Here is a 14,915-nt window from a genome sequence, read left to right as displayed (position 1 = left end):
TAGGGGATACTCAATTCAAATACTTCACGTATTAAAATGTTAGAGAGAGACTAGCTTAGTTTCCTGGTATTTTACTCGAAACACGTGTGTGGCTCCCCCAATTTCTTTATTATTGTTTCTCACTTTCGTTACTAAGCTCTACTTGGAGGACGGTCTCAAAAACTCTACTTGAGGGGGTGGTAAGGTAAATCCAATTTAAGAATATTCAACCATTTGGGTTAGGTTTGGTATCCATGGCTGCACAAAAAAATTGCAATAGTTGAATACCAGCTGAACATTCCAAGTCAACAAAGTCAACTATTGAAGGGTCTACGCTCCGTTCTCTCTTTTGTTTTAAGCATTCATAGACCAAACTTGCCTTTCTAAATGTTATAACTTTTTAGGTATACAGTTCTGTTCATGTTCATTGCTCTGCAATGTGTAAAGATCTAGGAATATTTGTTCAGTGAGGCTTCTTTTTAAGTTTCTCACACCTGAACCAGACCAATATAAGTTGTGAAGCACTTTCGTATACTTAAATAATAAAAAAGAGTCTTGGACACTGCCAAAGTCTTGCCACAGAGTTTTCATTTTTCGTTTATATATCCAACAATAAATGTGTATAGGAAAGGTAACATTTTTGAGCTTCTATCGACCTTCTGGCAGACTAATGGTTACTGCATTATTGGAAATAATGGGAGTTGTTTGAGGAGAAGAACTAACAGCAACGGAATTCCTATGTGTTGAAAAAGCAGGTTCTTTGGAGGGTGGAAGAGATGTAGCTTCATTGGCCAGCATAAGAATTACAGAAGACATTGTTGGCCGATCAGCTGGATCTTCTTGAACACACAAAAATCCTACCTGTATACACTTCAAAGCTTCATCAGGCCGGCATGTTTCCTTCAGTGATGCATCGATCACCTCCATTCCTCTACCTTCTCTCCATAATTCCCATGCCTAATTAAGATTCAACATGTAAACCCATTAGTCTTGCATGACTGGTCACATACTTATAAATTTTTCAGGCTTAGGATACATTAGAATTTTTAATACTCACCCATCCAGCAAGAGTTAGTGAATGTTCAAAGCGATGAAAAGCAGCATTCTTCTTTCCACTAACAATCTCCAGCAGCAACACTCCAAAACTAAACACATCCAGTTTCTCAGAGAAATGGCCATATCTTGCATACTCAGGTGACATGTAGCCGCTGCATAAATTGACGGTAGAGAAGTAAGCCAAAGCAATGATTGCATAAGATTTCAATGATTGAAAACCTGTGCCATATATATATATTTACTTACTATGTGCCAACAACTCTGTTAGTATTTGCTTCGGTTTGATTTATCTCAAAAATCTTTGCCATTCCAAAGTCTGAAATTTTGGGGTTCATTGCTCCATCCAACAGAACATTACTTGCTTTCAGGTCCCTGTGAATGATTTTCAATCTGGAATACTTGTGGATATAAAGTATTCCTTGAGCAATACCTTCTATAATTCGAAAACGTTTTCCCCAATCTAGCTCTAATTTTTCAGATGGATCTGATTGGACAAACCATGGAGAAAAATGAGCTTAATTAGTGATTTTGATTTACTTTAGAAAAAAATGTTAAGACACATTGAAGAAGATCTTGCATTACATGGGTTTGCAAAAACGTAATCAAATTTGAAGTCCCAGAAATCAGCAATATGAAAGAAATAATCTTAGAAGTGCTGAGAACATACCAAACAAAAACTTGTCCAGACTTCGATTGGGCATGAACTCGTAGATCAAAATCAGTTCCTCCTCTTCAATACAGCAACCCAAGAGCCTAACAAGATTGGTGTGTTGGAGTTTGGCTATAAGCTTTAACTCATTCATGAACTCCTGGTGTCCTTGCCCTGAATTCTTTGACAGCCTTTTGATGGCCACTTGATTTCCAGGCAAAATCCCCTGTAGTGGAAGAAAAATCCCACACATAAAGAGAAGTTATAGAGAACCACCTCCTTATAAGAAATGTATAAATGAAACTATGAGATTTATAGGTCGGTGGTATTATGAAAGTGTTACCTTATAAACAGGGCCAAACCCTCCTTCTCCCACCTTATTAGCTTCAGAGAAGTTGTTAGTAACAGCTAATATACTCCTTAAACTGAAGAGTGGTAGCTCTGTATCATTCTTTCCGCCTCCATCACCAACATTACTTAAAATTTCATCATATTTCTTCCTATGCTTCCTATTTCATTATTATTTAGTCAGATCATCATTTGTTAGGATTACAAGAATCAGTGTGCGAGCAAGCGAGAGAGGGAGAGAGAGTGGTAGCAGTACCTTTCCTTTTCCAATGTTTTAGTCTCACCATTCTTCCTCCTACGCTCCCTGTTTCATTCTTATTGTTAGAGTATCTTTTTTTGGATTACAAGAATCAGTGTCCCTGCAAATGAGTGCGCGTGTGTTTTCTTCCAAAGGAAATAGCTTTACCTTTCCTTTCCCCATGTTTTCTTCCATAAGAAATAGCCAAAAGTTATTGTAAGCAATCCTGCTGTTCCGGAGACTAATGCAATCACAAGGGATCGTTTATTAGCATTAACACCTGCAAAGAAAACAAAAGAGAAAGATCAAATTTATTTTAATTAACACACTAACACGATGGCTCGCCAAGTAATCATTTCCTCATTACTTTTAAGCAGTGGAAGAGCAGATCCAAGTCTGATGTATAAAGTTGTTCCATTCCTTTCACCTGTTCCCAGTTGCTGCAAATTTAAGAGATCTCCAGTGAAAATTGAGCATCTAGTGCTGCTATCATAAGCATAAGCAGTGCAAGAGCAGTTGTTTAAGCAGATTGGATGACATTCAGAAATATTTCCAACCACCACAGACTGTTTATTTTCTGGCAATGACATGATACGGATTTCTTGAAACACGTCTGGCTCCCTATATTTAGCACTAGTACTAACATCAGTCCCACAGTACTGCAGGTTGGTTATTCTTGAACACCCACTAGAATAAGCCCGCAAATTCCACTCAATCTCTGACTTTGGCTCAAAACCTGTCAAACAATTACAGGAGACCGTGCTTATGTCGTTGCAACTGCCGAATGCCCCGCATAAACCATAAACTTCACATTTCCTTTTTGGTTGGCTCCCAAACAAATTCCACTCTCTGGAATTCTCCGACCATGTGAATTGCTGAATCTGCCCTGAGGTATGCATCACGAGTCGAGATATTGTCTTGGGATTATTTAGAAAATAGGTGAAATAACTTTCGTTTTTGTTTGTAACATAGCTGTGATTGTACATATGGTTAAGCCTCATCTCAGGAACCGCGCTGAAAATACGTGAGTTTGCATCCCATGCTCCACTGCTCCAATAGACTCTAGACCTATTCCAAAGTATGAGATATGCACTACTTCCATTGGGGTCAAGCTCAAGAGAGAAAAGACCTGGTGCAGGATCCTCTGAACTCTTCCATGATGTGAGAATTTGGGTTCGATTAGTGGCAATGTTGAATCCAAGTTTACCTCCTGGTATCCATGTATGAGCTGGATGATCAAAGCTTTGCCACAAAGGTTCTGATGTATTAGTACTTGACCCATCAGCCCTTAAGACAAGGTTTCCACTATCTAATAGAACTGCTTGTACAGAACCTGAGGTGGTGGTGGAGGTTAAATTTGTGGACCAAACTGGAGTGTTGGATTCACTGAAGAGAATTAGATTACCCTCTGAGATCCTCAAGACTGAAGAAAATATATCAGAAACTGGTGTTTCCCTATTTGCCACCCAAACTATGGTCTTAACAGATACTTTCTTGTACCACATGCCTATGTAGTAGTAGTTTGAGAAAATACCTGGTTTGAAGAAACCCAGCTCAAAAACCCCACCTGCAGAGATAATGGTTTGATCACCCGAGAGAGATTTGTCTGCATTGATGGTGTCAGCTGCAAGGGATATATGGGACTTGAGAAATAGGCATAATAAAAGAACGTTGAACACGAATTTTGGGTTACTTTTGGTATCCATGGATGCACAAAAAATTTTCAGACAACCAAGATGCTGTATGGTACTAGAATTGAACATTTATGGAAAAAATATAGCAATACTTGAAGCCAGCTGATCATTCCAAGTCAACTAAGTCAACTGTTGAAGGGTCAAGTAAGAGCATCCACAATGGGTTCCCTAAACCACCTTCTTAAACAAATTTTAGAGAGAAATTGAAAAAATACAACTTCAACCATGCTCCTATCCACTTCTTAAAATAGGGAGATCTCTAGGAGCTTCTAAATATGAGGAGAGAGAAAGAACTCCTAGTGACTTCCTATAATTTAATGTTGTTTTATTTAATGAGTATTTCAAACCTTTAATTAATCCTAATTATTTTTTATATTATTTTTTAATAGAGATGGACCAATTTAAAAAAAAATTTATAGCATTTATGACTCCATAAACTAGAAAGCATGATTGAAGTTTAAATTTTATAGAAAGTTCCTAAAATAACTTTTTTATATTTTTAGCTAAAATTTAACTGAAAAATAGAGAGCATGTGATTGTGAATGCTCTAACACACCTACAGTTGAGTCGTTTGGCTTTAGTTAGTCCAGCATTTGTGGACAAAGGTCATCCACCATGCTTCGTTGTCTCTTTAGTTTGCAGCCTGCCCTTTTTGGCGTTTAGCCATTGGATTGAATCCAACGAGCGTTAACCTTGCAGGCTTCTGCATTTGAGGCCGATCCGCTGGGTCTTCTTGAACACAAAAAAAATCCTACCTGTATACACTTCAAAGCCTGCCCTGAGGTGTTCATCACGAATCGAGCTATTTTCTTCGGATCATAAAGAGAATAGGTGAAATAAGTTTCATTTTCTTTAGTAAAATAACTGAAATTGTAGACATAATTGAGCCTCATTTCAGGAACCAAGCTGAAACTACTTGAACTTGCATCCCATGATCCAGTGGTCCAATACTGTCTAGACCTATTCCACAGCCCCAGATATGCATTGCTTCCATTTGGATCTAGCTCAAGAGAGAAAAGACCTGGTGCAGGATCCTCTGAACTCTACCATAATGTGAGAATTTGGGTTCGTTTGGTAACATGGTTGAATCCAAGTCTACTTCCTGGTAGCCATGTATGTGTTGGATGATCAAAACTTTGCCATAAAGGCTCAGATGAACCACCTCTTAATAAGACAAGGTTTCTATTATCCAAAAGAAGTGCTTGAACAGAACCAGTAAGTGGTGGTGGAGTGCAAATTTGTTGACCAAATTGGAGCTTTGGACTCACTAAAGAGAACCAAATTACCATCTGAGATCCTCAGCTCTGAAGAAAATCTATCAGAGACTGGTTGTTCCCTGTTTGCCACCCAAACTATGGTCTTAACAGATACTTTCTTGTACCACATGCCTATGTAGTAGTAGTTTGAGACATTACCTGGTTTGAAGAAACCCAGCTCAAAAACCCCACCTGCAGAGACAATGGTTTGATCACCAGAGGGAGATTGGTTTTCACTGATGGTGTCAACTGCAAGGGAAACATGGGTTTTGACATACAGGCATAACAAAAGAACTGAAAGTGAAAGCACCAACCTTTGTTTGGTTCTGGTATCCATGGCCGCACAAAACAAATTTGCAGACAAATTTACTAGAAGCACACTGCTCACTCAACTTCTTCATCGTTGTTTATCACTTTCCTTACTGAGTTCCAGTTGGAGGAGACGGTCCTCTTCGTTTTTCGTTTTTCGTTTTCATCTCCCTCCTCCTCTGTCAATCCTGTGAACTGAAATCTCAGCCAATTAAGAAAAATCATTGTTTTAGTTCTATTTAAATGGGTTTCATCAGTTGAAGGGATTTGCATAAATGAGAAAATGTGAGAGGATCCAACTTTGTATGAGAGGCTGATGAGATGAGGGAATTTTTGTTTTTTGTTTTTACAAGTTTTAATAATTTAATAATATTTATAATTGAGCTAATAAAAATAATCTTGAAAATGCATTCATGTGTCCAATTATTTTGCCAATAATAATATTCTTGAACAAGTGAGTTAAATTAAATTCATGACACAAGTAAAAATTATAAGAGAAAATTTTTCTTAAATGGGAGGACCCAGGATCAAGTTGCCAACCATGCATTATTGGACCACATTTCTTTCTTTTTCTTATGATGTGACAAAATAACCATGGCCTATGGTCCTATCTATGAGAGCAAATTTAATGGGATATGTTGCTTTTTCTTCGTATCACACATTTTCTCATGCTTTTCTTTATTTTTCTAAAACACCCCCATACATTTTGATTGTGGGGTTATAGCTTTGGGCCAAGCGGAACCAAAAGAACACCAAATCTCTATGAGTTTCCACAACAAACAGGCTGTCTCTTGACCCAGAAAACAGGGCTGGGATCTGGACATTAAAAAAATTGAGAACCCCAAAGATACGTGCATTATTGAAGCAGATTTGAGGTGTATCCATTGGGGCCTTAAACTGAACATCCAGTTTTGTGGTAAGTGGATATTCCATTGCATGCAATGTAATTGTAAGTGAAATAAGTTTCCTTTTTAGTTTGAAGAAAAACGAGTTCGAAAACCCCACCCTGCAGCCGCAAAGGCAATGGTCTGATCACCAAACTGAGAGAATGGTTTGCAGTGAGGTCCATGGCTGCACAAAAAGAAAAATAAAAGAAAAAACTAAAAAGTTTGCTCACTGTAGCAAAGATAAAGTTCAATTTAAGAAACCCACCACATAAGTCAAGAACTAGATTTTGGGTTGTTGGGATTTGAAATACTAGTATGGTAGTATTATAGTACGGTCATGTGATACATCGTGTATATGTGTCCAATGGCCTCTTCAATCACTTTGGGATGCTCAAATAAGTAAGCCACATCATAAAAAATCTCTCTAACAACATTGTCAAACTCAGTCATCAAAGCTACAAACTTTTTCTCTCTTCAAGACTGTTAAGTTGATTTTGACTCTTCAAAACATTTAATTTTACTTTGGAAAAACAAAACATACCTTGAAAGTGTTAAAAACATGTATTTTTTCTTTTCAGATAATAAATACATATATTTTTTATTATTTTCCATGTTATTGCATTAATTGAATTGTTTGTTGGAGCAAAAAATATTCTAGTAGAAAATATACTTTTTCAAATTACCACATAGGTCAACAAACTTTAATTTGCAACTATTATTGGAGACGTTCTTATAATATAAAAGGATATTTATTGATACTATTTCCTAAAAGAGACCACATATATTATAACACGTGTACATGTACCAAGTGACCATACTGTAGTATTTTATAATTTCTCCAACTCCGAACGAGAGAGTTTATTTGTTGTTTTTTTTCAAGTTTTATTCATGAGTTAATATTTGTGATTACTAATAAATATACTCTTAAAAATGAAAAGTACAATAATATGATGGGATCGACTGTTCCACATTCCCAAAAGAATTTCAAGTTTTAAAGCCACTTAAACTACAACTCAAGAATTACAAGCGAGACATGATTCAAGAAAAACAAATATTATATTTTATGTTTTAACTAAACAGTGCATGTGACGTAATTTTTGACGTAAAATGTCTGAACTTCTATTTAATATTAGAGAGAGAGAGAGAGAGAGAGAGAGAGAGTTAGCGAGGAAGTAGGGGTCCAGAGGCATCCTCATGTTCATTCATTGGCGACTAAAAGTAAAATGGAAACTTAAAATTCAAAGTTTCAGCCGATATTATGGAATGGGATTTGTCAATCGATAGCTAGAGAGACTTGGTCGCCTGAAGGGAGAGAGGCTGTACTGTACGTGCAACGGCTCCAGATTCATCCATCTTCTCCGTTAGTGTCCAAAAGTCCAATATTATAGGTAAGCTTTTCTTTATCCAAATCCCTCCTATGGCTTCCTGCAACAAATAATAATGTCAACTGAGAAGACTATGGTTAAGTCGGTCAACCATGCATTCATTTACGTACAACAACAGGACAATGTATATGACTAGACCACGTTGGTACTTGTAGTATTTGATTATCAACCAATTTCTTTTGCTTTTATTTTTTGTTTTACATAATGTAGTACCCAAAATCTATTGCATCAGTTCAATGATGTACAGTTGGCACATATGACACTTTACACGTTGGTACTGCACGCCTCGCACTTTCAATTCAATGATAAGTTGGCACATTTATACGTTTCACACGTTGGCACAAAAATATTCTTGACAGTTGGCACAGTTATATACTTTACACGTTGGTGTATACGTGTGTAAGTCGCCGCGAATGACTGCCCTCATTTGCCACATAATTCACAATTGGACAAACAGAACTGACAGTTGATACGTGCAATTGACAGTTTTGTGCATACTTTCTCCTATGGGGAGCTCAAATAAGTGAGCCACATCATAAAAAATCTCTCCAACAACATTGTCAAACTCAGTCATCAAAGCTACAAACTTTTTCTCTCTTCAAGACTGGTAAGTTGATTTTGACTCTTCAAAACATTTAATTTTACTTTAGAAAAACAAAACATACCTTGAAAGTGTTAAAAACATGTATTTTTTCTTTTCAGATAATAAATACATATATTTTTCATTCTTTTCCATGTTATTACATTAATTGAATTGTTTGTTGGAGCAAAAAATATTCAAGTAGAAAATATACTTTTTCAAATTACCACATAGGTCAACAAACTTTAATTTGCAACTACTAATGGAGACGTTCTTATAATATAAGAGGATATTTATTGATACTATTTCCTAAAAGAGACCACATATATTATAACACGTGTACATGTACCAAGTGACCATACTACCGTAGTATTTTATAATTTCTCCAACTCCGAACGAGAGAGTTTATTTGTTGTTTTTTTTTTTCAAGTTTTATTCATGAGTTAATATTTGTGATTACTAATAAATATACTCTTAAAAATGAAAAGTACAATAATATGATGGGATCGACTGTTCCATTCCCAAAAGAATTTCAAGTTTTAAAGCTGCGTAAACTACAACTTAAGAATTACAAGCGAGACATGATTCAAGAAAAACAAATATTATATTTTATGTTTTAACTAAACGGTGCATGTGACATAATTTCTCACGTAAAACGTCTCAACATGTGACGTAGTTTCTCATGTGAAACGTCTCAACTTCTATTTAATATTAGAGAGAGAGAGAGAGAGAGAGAGAGAGATTCAAAGTTTCAGCCAATATTATGGAATGGGATTTGTCAATCGATAGCTAGAGAGACTTGGTCGCCTGAAGGTTAAGTCGGTCAACCATGCATGCATTTACGTAAAACAACAGGATGGGACAGCAACGACAATGTATATGACTGGACCACGTTGGTACTTCTAGTATCATCAACCAATTTCTTTTGCTTTTATTTTTTGTTTCGCACAGCAACTAACAACTTCTGAAACAAAATATTACAAACAAGTGTGTATTGGATTCATGGCACATTTATACGTTTCACACGTTGGCACAAAAATATTCTTGACAGTTGGCACAGCTATAAACTTTACACGTTGGTGTATACGTGTGTAAGTCGCCGCGTATGACTGGCCCTCATTTGCCACATAGTTCACACTTGGGCCAACAGAACTGACAGTTGATACGCACAGTTGACAGTTTTGTGCATTCTTTCTCCCACGTTTGTATGCAGAAACATGTGCATTAATTGCTTTGTTGGGGAGTTATGGTAAATTTTCCAGCTCCCCAATTTACAGTTTACAGCGCCAAGGGTCCACACGTCACAAGTGAGATATGCTGGCCTCAAGCCCATTTGTCTTTCCTCAGATGGTTTCTGAATCTGATTCATTGGGCTAATCCGAAACTTGTAGGAGCCGTCCAAATATGATTAATTTGTGGGGCACACAGTAGCTGCTCTTCCCCTTTTCCTTTTCCCTTTCCGTAGGTTTTGGCACGATCCTTATACGGATAAGGTATGAAATTCTTGCCCTATTGATATAGTACTTGCAAGCATTTTTTTTCCTTTGGAAATTTGGAAAACCAATCTCTGTTTAATAGGGGCTAAAGACCAAATCTTAGCCTTATTTTAACACATTAAAGGCTATTAACGGTTATGATTTAGAAATATATCGACTTCATCAGTGTTCTAATCGAAGAGAAATATTTGCATGTTACGGGTGGTTAAAAAAAAAGTTAAGTCTTTAATATTTCAAAATTTAGCTATTTTTCATAATGTTATTTTCCTTATTTTTATAATTTTGTGGGGGAAATAAACTACTACTATTTACATCCTCAAGCAACCAAGTTGAGGTGTTGAACAGGTTTCATATAAACACCACAGGTAAGAGAAATTAATCATGCTTTGAAGTATCTGCACCAATCTCTTTTCTTCTTTACAAAATGAGGTTGAGATTCCTAGAGAATAATTTTTAATTTTTTTTAATTAAACCATGGAGTTAAATTAGATTTTTATTTTAATCCTTCGGTTAGTACATTATCACGTTACGTAAGTAATACTTTACAATTATGTATATTTTCATAATAATGCACCTAATATTTAAATGAACAAAAAAATGTAATCTAACACCAGGGTTTAATAACAAAAGTAATACTTTGTGAGGATGGATTGTCAAATTCTTGAACATTTGATTCCCACTAGTCGTCAATGTGTTTCCTTTTCGTTTAAATATTAGATATGAGAAAAACAGTCCCGATCTCTTGGACTACAAGGGTCCAAGAGATTTGTGGTCACTCACCGTTGGATGTAAATTCAACGGTTCACTCACTCTTGCACTCCTTTTAAGAATTTTTTTTTGAATCTTAGCTCCAATAATAAGATGCCAATACAAGTTCTAGAGGTTGTTTAAATACTTAAACCAAAACCTTAGCTCCAAGAATAATTATTAAAACAAAAATAAAAAATATTAAATTGCACGAAATTGACTAAAACCTTAGAAGGCTATTTTCACCTAACATAGTCCATTGCTAGAAGAAGCTCAAACATGTTTTTGTTGGCTTGCGCTTGTCAATCTGCTGCATGCTAGTTATTCTACAATAATTATATATGTGCTGAACAAAAGGAAGTCTATCTGCCTACTTCCGAACTAATGGTGATCACATAATTGTTGGAAAAAATGGGAGATGTTTGAGGAGAAGAAGCAATCGCAATGGAATTCCTATGAGCTGATGAAAAAGCAGGTTCTTTGGAGGGTGGAAGTGATGCAGCTTCGTTGCCCTGCAGCATGCTAATCACAGAAGACATTGTTGGCCGATCGGCTGGAGCTTCTTGAACACACAAAAACCCAACATGGATACACCTTAGAGCTTCATGAGTGTCACATGCTTCCCTTACTGATTCATCAATCACCTCCATTTCTCTGCCTTCTTTCCACAATTCCCATGCCTAATTAAGATTTCATTAGGACCATTCACTTTAATTGCAAACTTGAAAGGATTAAAAACAGAAGGACGACATATACATACTAGCTAGAATAATTTCTAGTTTATATATACTTACCCAACCAGTAAGCGTTAGCGTAGGATCAAAACGATGAAAAGAAGAATTCCTCTTTCCACTTACAATCTCCAAAATCAACACTCCAAAGCTGAACACATCCGATTTCTCAGAAAAATTGCCCAAGAGTGCATACTCAGGTGACATGTAGCCGCTGCACATGAATTATAATGGTAGACAAAGTAAGCAACAACAATTAAAGACTAACATTTTGCATCATCAGGTTTAGTACATGAATAATGCAAAAACATGTGCTATATATGTCAACTTACTATGTCCCAACAACCCTGTCGGTATTTGCTTCAGTTTGGTTCATCCCAAAAATCCTTGCCATTCCAAAATCTGAAATTTTTGGGTTCATTTCTCCATCCAACAGTATATTACTTGCTTTTAGGTCCCTGTGAATGATTCTCAATCTGGAATACTTGTGGATATAAAGTACTCCTTGAGCAATGCCTTCTATGATTCGAAACCGTTTACCCCAATCCAATTTTATCTTTTCATATGGATCTGAATAAACAATACATTTAAAAAGATGTTGCAAAAATTAGCTAATCAAATTTGATGTCCAGGAAATCAACAACATCAAAGAATATCTCAAAGGTGATGAACATGTATATACCAAACACAAGTTTGTCCAAACTTCGATTGGGCATGTACTCATAAATCAGTATCATTTCCTCCTCTTCATTACAGCAACCCAAGAGCCTAACAAGATTGGTATGTTGGAGCTTGGCTATAAGCTTCAACTCATTCTTGAACTCCTCATGTCCTTGCCCTGACTTCTTCGACAACCTTTTTATGGCTACTTCTTCATTTTCAGGCAAAATCCCCTGCAGAGAAAGATATTAATGGAAATTGTTTAAAGACAAGTAGACAAATTTAATATCATATTTATGAAGAACAATGTAATTAAGGAAGTTTCACCTTATAAACGGGGCCAAATCCTCCCTCTCCAAGTTTATTAGCTTCAGAGAAGTTGTTTGTTGCAGCTAGTATACTCTTTAAACCCGAAAGTGGTAGTTCTGTACCATCCTTTCCACCTCCAGCACTACCATTATCTTCATTTCTCGAAATTCTCTTCCATAAAAGATATCCAAAAATTGCTGCAAGCAATCCTGTTGTTGCTGAGACAATTGCAATTGCAATTACAGCCCACCGCTTCTTGAAGAAATTTTTAGCATGACCCTTACCACCTGCAAAGAAAAGAATGAAAAGGCTCCAAGTTAGTAATTATGGTAACTTTCTAGCCAAAAGAACTGATTTTGCTTGTTTAATAATGAAAAAAGGAAAAAATTAATCGACATGCCTTGAAAATCATTGGAGCCATCCTCACTAACACGAATAGGAAGTGTTTGATTATGTACAGAATCCACCAAGTTACCATACCATGTTATGCACCTCATAGGACTTCCTTGTGCCACATTTGCACAAGCATACGCTTTGCAAGAGCGGTTGTGAAGACACTCAGATTCACACTCACTCCTACTCTTTTTATTTTCTAACACAACAGCATGATCTGGTAGTTTTAAAAACTCAACCTTGGAAAACCCTTCTCTGTTTCTACCACATGTCAATGCCTTTTCCCTAACACATTCACCAGTCCAATACCCCAGCTCACTCCATGTTTTACTGTCATCCTGCCACAGCAGCAGGACAAACAGCCCATTTGGGTTCAACACAGACCTCAATTTCACTGAGGTATCCGAGACGCGATAAGTAAAATGAACCTCATCAGTATGATCATCAGACTCAACATTGAAAGAGAGGACCAAGAAGGTTGCACTGGGATTTTTAAAGGCTATTGATTTGGACTCATGGCCTGTCAAATTGTAGGGACCAAAGTTTACCTTCCGGACAACAACCTGGGCAGGCACTTGAAGATCAATGCCGAGGGAGAACTTACCGGGTTTCGGATCGTCAACTGCTGCCCAGGATGTAAGGCGCCTCTGCTGGTCAGTCCTCTTGTTAAGGCTAATCATCATGCCGGGCAACAGTGTGTCTGAGGGATGATCAAAGCTCTGCCACAAAGGGTCTTTTGTTTGATCTTTTCCAAATCCTAGGACAAGGTTTCCAGTGTCCATTAGCAACCCAATTGTGGCATTCGTTGCAGAAGCAGGGAGGGATGCATTTGAAGACCAGATGAGTGTTTTTCTTGTCTTTCCATCCAGCACCACCAGATTTCCATCACTGCCCAGCAGAAAGACACCTGGAGAATCAAGTGGGGTTTCTCTATTGGCAACCCACACAATTGGTGGGTTTGGGATTGTATTGTACCAAATGCCAAGGAAGTATTTGGTACAATTTTCAGGACTGAAGAAGCCCAGTGCAAAGTTTCCAGTGGGAGAAATCAAGGTCTGGTTTGCACTGATTGATTTGCCTGGGACTAATAAGTTGTGTTTGCTGGTACAAAAGGAAAATGGCAGCTTAGGAGAGAACACTAGTAATGTCAGAACACAAGCAATGAGCCTCCCCATTCTGAGAGACAAAGGAAGAAACAAGGAGACGACTGGCAGAGGCTCAAACAGCGCAGAATGACAAAGTTTGTACCTCAAGGCTCAAACTCAACCGTGCCTAAGACATAAAGTGTTCATTTATTTATACCCCATCAACTCACTGACATGCCACGTTTTCTTCGTCAAGCACATGCCACGCTGGTGCCTAAAATTGACGATTTTTTATTTTTATTTTTAATGAGTGTATCAATTTTAGAGGCAGAAATTTTCTATTTAAACTCTCACTTATCTTCGTTCACTCCATATTCTAAGTTCATGCCAATATCCAATTCAAATTTTCACAATTTTTAAGAAAACCCTACTATGTTCCCAAACTATACACACTCAGTAAAAAAAAAAAAAACTCATCAACCTCACACCCACCCCCCACCCCACAAAAACTTGACATGCATATTAGTGTTTTTATTTATTTATTTAAAATATTTGCATTTCAAAATGGTTTTGATTTTGTTTACATATATGATCAAATATCTTATCAAAAATTGCATTCATGTGTGGGAATTGGTTGTTGTATCCCTTTGCATTTTGCAGCACCTAGCAGAAATAATCATTTTATTATTCCTTGAAATCATTCATGTGTGTTGAACATTTTCAATTGATTTTCCAGGCATGAAATTGTTAGTGTTGTGAACAAAGCTAGGAAGAATGTGGAGAAATTCAAAGTAGGTGACCGAATAAAAGTCTTTGATCATAGCATCCTCAATAATTCTGGGAGGAGTCCCAAACCAAGAAATAATCACATTATATACCTCAATTGACGACCCACAATCCACTATTCGTATACCTTATTTAGGGTTTGTGAAGAGAAGATGAGAGTGTAGTTGGTTTCTTGGATTAAAAGAGAAGAGTAATCTGACAATAGTCTAAAAGAGTTTGTATTTTTCTAAAACTTAATATGAAGGGTGGTGAGGTGTGTGTATAGATGTACTAAGTATTAAGTTGGACGACCTTTTTTGTTCTTTTATATAATAATAAAATTTAAGA

General features: G+C 36.8%; 2 protein-coding genes across 7 annotated transcripts; both read right to left on the bottom strand.

Annotated features, from left to right (window-relative positions):
• Window positions 1-489: 489 nt before the first annotated feature.
• LOC103329478 (cysteine-rich receptor-like protein kinase 10) lies at window positions 490-4,735 on the bottom strand. Of its 6 annotated transcripts, XM_089050353.1 has the most exons (10): window positions 4,521-4,735; window positions 3,805-3,894; window positions 2,638-2,710; window positions 2,439-2,550; window positions 2,289-2,336; window positions 2,028-2,193; window positions 1,703-1,910; window positions 1,282-1,519; window positions 1,037-1,187; window positions 490-936 (listed from the first exon to the last, which is right to left on the bottom strand). In XM_089050353.1, the coding sequence occupies exons 2-10, from the start codon at window positions 3,880-3,882 to the stop codon at window positions 628-630; spliced, it is 1,383 nt and encodes a 460-aa protein (XP_088906479.1). In that variant the 5' UTR covers window positions 3,883-3,894; window positions 4,521-4,735; the 3' UTR covers window positions 490-627. The 6 variants fall into 6 exon arrangements, with proteins under 6 accessions (XP_088906479.1, XP_088906481.1, XP_088906480.1 ...); XM_089050355.1 differs by lacking the exon at window positions 2,638-2,710 and having other exon boundaries at window positions 4,521-4,730; XM_089050354.1 differs by lacking the exon at window positions 4,521-4,735 and having other exon boundaries at window positions 3,805-4,034.
• Window positions 4,736-10,891: 6,156 nt separating this feature from the next.
• Window positions 10,892-13,892, bottom strand: LOC148918184 (G-type lectin S-receptor-like serine/threonine-protein kinase B120). The gene is made up of 6 exons (XM_089049516.1): window positions 12,725-13,892; window positions 12,343-12,611; window positions 12,038-12,248; window positions 11,688-11,925; window positions 11,419-11,569; window positions 10,892-11,304 (listed from the first exon to the last, which is right to left on the bottom strand). Exons 1-6 carry the CDS (start codon window positions 13,890-13,892, stop codon window positions 10,987-10,989), a joined length of 2,355 nt encoding a protein of 784 aa, XP_088905642.1. The 3' UTR covers window positions 10,892-10,986.
• Between the last annotated feature and the right edge of the window lie 1,023 nt (window positions 13,893-14,915).

The sequence above is a fragment of the Prunus mume genome, linkage group LG4 (genome assembly GCF_029339155.1).
Source record: "Prunus mume cultivar Tortuosa linkage group LG4, ASM2933915v1, whole genome shotgun sequence".
NCBI lineage: Eukaryota > Viridiplantae > Streptophyta > Magnoliopsida > Rosales > Rosaceae > Prunus > Prunus mume.
The sequence above is the reverse complement of the archived record's forward strand: the minus strand, read 5'-3'. Positions and strand labels throughout refer to the sequence as shown.

What these genes read in the sequence shown, in the direction of transcription:
- LOC103329478 (XM_016793518.2), bottom strand. Translation starts at nt 4,033, where the DNA reads ATGTTCAATTCTAGTACCATACAGCATCTTGGTTGTCTGAAAATTTTT. An exon ending in AAAACATTGGAAAAGGAAAG is followed by an intron (nt 2,194 to 2,288) that starts GTACTGCTACCA and finishes ATAATGAAATAG; the next exon opens with GAAGCATAGGAAGAAATATG. An exon ending in CACTAACTCTTGCTGGATGG is followed by an intron (nt 937 to 1,036) that starts GTGAGTATTAAA and finishes AATCTTAATTAG; the next exon opens with GCATGGGAATTATGGAGAGA.
- LOC148918184 (XM_089049516.1), bottom strand. Translation starts at nt 13,892, where the DNA reads ATGGGGAGGCTCATTGCTTGTGTTCTGACATTACTAGTGTTCTCTCCT. An exon ending in GATTTGGCCCCGTTTATAAG is followed by an intron (nt 12,249 to 12,342) that starts GTGAAACTTCCT and finishes CTTTCTCTGCAG; the next exon opens with GGGATTTTGCCTGAAAATGA. An exon ending in GACAGGGTTGTTGGGACATA is followed by an intron (nt 11,570 to 11,687) that starts GTAAGTTGACAT and finishes ATTCATGTGCAG; the next exon opens with CGGCTACATGTCACCTGAGT.